General features: G+C 54.4%; 1 protein-coding gene across 1 annotated transcript in view; it reads right to left on the bottom strand.

The window, feature by feature from the left end:
• Window positions 1-1,704: 1,704 nt before the first annotated feature.
• Window positions 1,705-4,399, bottom strand: part of CASQ1 (calsequestrin 1) — a 36,994-nt gene continuing 34,299 nt past the window's right edge. Inside the window, exons 10-11 of the mRNA XM_032796308.2 lie at window positions 3,480-3,554; window positions 1,705-2,784 (exon numbers count right to left, since the gene is read on the bottom strand). Coding sequence (XP_032652199.2) covers window positions 2,632-2,784; window positions 3,480-3,554 — 228 coding nt within the window. The 3' untranslated portion in view covers window positions 1,705-2,631. The remainder of the gene's footprint in view (window positions 2,785-3,479; window positions 3,555-4,399) is intronic.

The following is a 4,399-nucleotide window of genomic DNA, read 5'->3' as shown; positions in this document are numbered from 1 at the left end:
AGCATAGACCTGGTATCCTTGGCAACGCCAGCGAACAGCACGGAGTCGCTCCGGCTCAGGTTCTCCCACCCGCCACTTAGTTGGAGGCTTGGCACGGGTGGCAGGGTCCAGCGTGCCCCTCCCCATCCTCGACGCAGGGACTGCCAGGGGGCCCAACGAGGCTGAAGCCTCCAGGCCCAAATACGGGGGACTGGGAGGATCCTAGGCACAGCTGGCTCAGAAATGCAACGTGCCAGCACCAATGGGTGCTGCCAGCACAATTCCTGCATTTTATTCTTCCACCCAAAATCGAGTGGAACATTGAGCGGTGGGTTAGAGCCGCTCAAAACTCTTTCATTGACCAGTTGTTTGGGTGGAAAAATGACTTTTTGAATCAAGTGAAAATCTGAAGCACAACCTGCAACATTTTGGTGCTGAAATGAAGCAAAGTGAAAAATTGCATCATTTAGATTCCAAATAAAAAAATCCATTTGCTTTTTGGGGTTTTTTTTGGTTTTCCTCCTTGTTCCCCCAGGGGTGCAAAGGGGGTGGGAGGGAGGGAAACAGGAAACTGAAAATTTTCCGTTTTGACTCTGTCAAAATAACCCAAACGTTTCCACGAAAAAAATATCTGTAACCCCAGGAAACCGGTGAACGCTGATCGAAAATTTTCCCCAGCACATTGTTAATTGCCAAATTCAAATGGTCGCGCCCCTAGGTTTCCTATGCCCTGGGGTTGGGTGGCTCCTGCCACCGCAGTATTTTGCACTTGGACCTTTTTATTCCACGTCACCCCCTCGTTTGGCTCCAAGGACCCTGGCCCCAGGAGCAGGGAGCTAGCTGATACCGGGTGCGGTGCTTTTCAAAGGCCACTGCAGGAAAACCCAGGCACCACAGCTCTGCTCCTGACTTGGTTAACCGAACTCCTGACAATGACAAGCGAACCCATGGACGAGCTCAGTTACTGATTATCTGGAGGGGACCCCTCTGCCGTCTCATGCACAGGACTCATAGACTCATAGACTTTAAGGTCAGAAGGGACCATTATGATCATCTAGTCTGACCTCCTGCACAATGCAGGCCGCTGAATCTCACCCACCCACTCCTGTAATAAACCCGTGTCTGAGCCACTGAAGTCCTCAAATCATGATTTAAAGACTTCCAGGTGCAGATAACCTTTCACCAAGTGACCCGTGCCCCACGCTGCAGAGGAAGGCGAAAACTCCCCAGGGGCTTCTGCCAATCTGCCCTGGAGGAAAATTCCTTCCCAACCCCAAATATGGCAATCAGCTAAACCCTGAGCATGTGGGCAAGACTCACCAGCCAGAGGAGGTAGGACAGATCCCAGTTCAGTCCTTCTCGGAAGCAGCTGGGTCCTACGTCCTCCAGACGTGGGCTCAGTGCTTCCTTCCCATCCAGACCCCAATGAACTAGTCTCTCGTGGCGTGAGAGTCCCGTCCTGACATCTTCAGCCAGGTCCCGGAAAAACCCACCTCATTGTTTGAACCAAATAAACAAAACAATCCGGAAGACCCTTGTGGTTCTCACTGTTCGTTTTTAATCACGTTGGTTGTTACAATATTGAGCTGTACAAAGTTGTTTAAAAATATACAAATTGTACATTGGCTGCCCCCCTGCGAGGGAGGGCGTGTGTGTTGGGGGGTGGTGCCATGTTGTTCCATGGGAGGAGGTAACGGTGCATTGTGCTGCAACAGAACCAGTCCACACAAGGACACTGGGAAAAGGATGAGCTACTGGTGGAGGAGGGGAAACACGCAGAATGGATTTTTATCTCAGGTTGGCAAACAGCAATTTTAAGGGACAGATTTCCTCTGATTTCGCCTTCAGTTTGCCTGCAGGCTTATTTATGCTTTCTAATGGACTGATTATGTCTGTACAGGACACAGTTGCCCTCTAGTGGTTGGGACGGGAGCTGCTCTACTGTGTGTCATGAGCCCTATAATGCTGAGAGAGAATGGGGATTCTCCTCTAGCTCCAGGAATTTGGCTTTTGTGAGGAGAGGGACTCAGTTATAACCCACGATGTTCCAGCTGGGCTGTAACTTCCCCTCCACAAATTCAGGGAAGGGATTTAAAAGCATATTGAAAACCAACGAGACTTGGGCTCTTCCAGTGCGTTTGAAACTCTCCCCTTTTGATGTTTGGCTCAGGCTGGGTGAACACCTGCCCCTCGGCAGGGAAAGGGCAAACTCTCTGGGCTCTACCGCGGGGAAGGGAGTGGCCAAGAGGCGCTCATGACATGCAAGGGCGGAGTGGGACGCTCAGGGCAGGGGACCTGGCAGTTCCCGACTCACACGTGCTGAGATCAAAATCCAGTTGGGCTGTTGCAGACAGAGAGATGGAGGAGGAGGGGGCAAACGGACTCTATTGGGGGGGAGTTGTCCCTAGTGGGCCCAGTCTCCCCCCTGGTGTCAGCGTCCTGCAGGGGGTAGCATGGGGCCGGGGGATGTTGGCTGTGGTTGAATCCATATAAAAAGGCATTATCATTAGAGTCTGATGGTGTTCTTTGCTCCGGTGCGGCCGTGGGCCCGTCACTCCCACCCCTGAGCCCCCGGTGGGGTGGCACGGGTGCAACCCAGGTGGGGCCTGGCCTTGTGTGTCAGGCAGGCTGGGGACGCCCACAGAGAGGCAGCTAATCTTCTTCATCATCATCATCGTCATCATCGTCGTCATCGTCGTCCTCTGTGTTGATCTCCCCTTCCAGCACGTCCTGGAGCCAGTCCTCCAGCTCCTCCGTGGATGGCAGGTCCTCCTCATTGTCCATCTGCATCCAGATGCTGTCAGCCTGGGGTGGGAAGGGGGAGCGGTGAGTTCCGGGGGAGGGAAGGAGTGGGTTGGGAAGGGCAGGAGGCCAGAGATGGGGTCACCCCCAGTGCTGGATCCAGTGTGGCCAGTCTCTCTGTGTGATGAGCGGCGCAGGTCTCGGATCCCAGTGTCCATACTGTACAGCTGCCCTGCCCCCATTGCTAGCCAAGGATCAGGCCCTGGCCTGAGCTCTCCGATCCCTGTGAACCCCTAGGCTGGAGCAAGCTGACCGGGCGCCAGGGGGAAGCTGGTGTGGGGCAGCCTGGGATGTACCCAGCTCTGGGCATAAACAGGGGCCTCCAGACTCCAGGCTCCAGGCTGGCTCCTCTGTGGCCCAGTGCACTCCGCAGGGCACAGAGATCAGCGGCTGCACAGAGGAGGCCGGGATGCTGAGTGGAGCCAGTGCCGGGGCATTTCTGATACAGACCAATCCATGCAGAACACACAGGACCAACACATGTTGGAACCGTGTCCCCGAGCTGGGCGCCAGCCGTGCTGATTTCCCCAGAGCCGTGGCATAGCTCCGGCACACGTTTGAAACACAGATTGTGGGAAGGCGGGGCACTGGGCTCCCTCGACCCACCAGGGGTCACATCCCCAGGGATTGCAGAGAGGCCGACTCCCAGTCAGACTGGCCCTGATGCACGAGCGGCCCCTGCGTGTCTGTATACTCACATCTGTGACGTTGACCACACCAATCTGGGGCTGGGATAGGTCGATATCGAATGTTTTCTCCCAGTACGGGATCAGCTGGAGCGGGAGAAGAAGAGCAAAGGTGCATGAGTGCGGCAACAAAGCCACGTCTGCTCTGCACCATGGCACCCGCCACCTGAGCTAACGGAGACTCCCCATTAGCTGTTAGCACAATAGGGCTTACGACGCACCATCAAACTGTTCAGGTTTCATCCAGCAGAGGGCAGCGGTGACACACCCCTATTCATTTTATTCCACATTCTAAAAGCACCATCTGCACCCAGACACTAACCGGCTTGGCATGGCCTCAAGGCCTAATGTGCGAACGTTGGGCACCAGGATGGAGCCTCCCTTGGGATGGGCAAAGGGAAGTAGATGAAATAAGAAAGGGGATTTGTTATGGAGGCTGCCAGGCACAGACAGACCCTATGGTTCCCTCTGGCCCCAGCTCCCAGCCTGTGTTGCCCAGTGCCATTTCCAGAGTGGGCTGAGCACACTGGAATGCCCCCCAGCCAGCCTCCCTGCACCCAAGGCAGAGTCACTCCGGTGGGCAGGAGGTGGAGTTGGGAACACCCACTGTCTCGGGAGGGTCTGCTGGCAAAGAACAGCTCTGTGAAGCACAACACAGTCCACTATCACCTGTGAAATAGGATCTATCCATCAATCCATCCATCCATCCCTGTACACCTCATCTATATCCATCTATCCCCATACACCTCATCTATCTATCTACCCATCCCCACCACCCCTATCTATCTATCTATCCATCCATCCATCCCTATACATCTCATCTGTATTTATCTACCTCCATACACTCTATCTATCCATTCCCACACACCCCATCTATCTATCTATCTATCCCCATACACCCCATCTATCTATCTATCCATCCCCACCACCCC

The sequence above is a fragment of the Chelonoidis abingdonii genome, chromosome 11 (assembly GCF_003597395.2).
Source record: "Chelonoidis abingdonii isolate Lonesome George chromosome 11, CheloAbing_2.0, whole genome shotgun sequence".
In the NCBI taxonomy this organism is placed as follows: Eukaryota; Metazoa; Chordata; order Testudines; family Testudinidae; genus Chelonoidis; species Chelonoidis abingdonii.
This window is presented reverse-complemented; position numbering and strand designations above follow the sequence as displayed.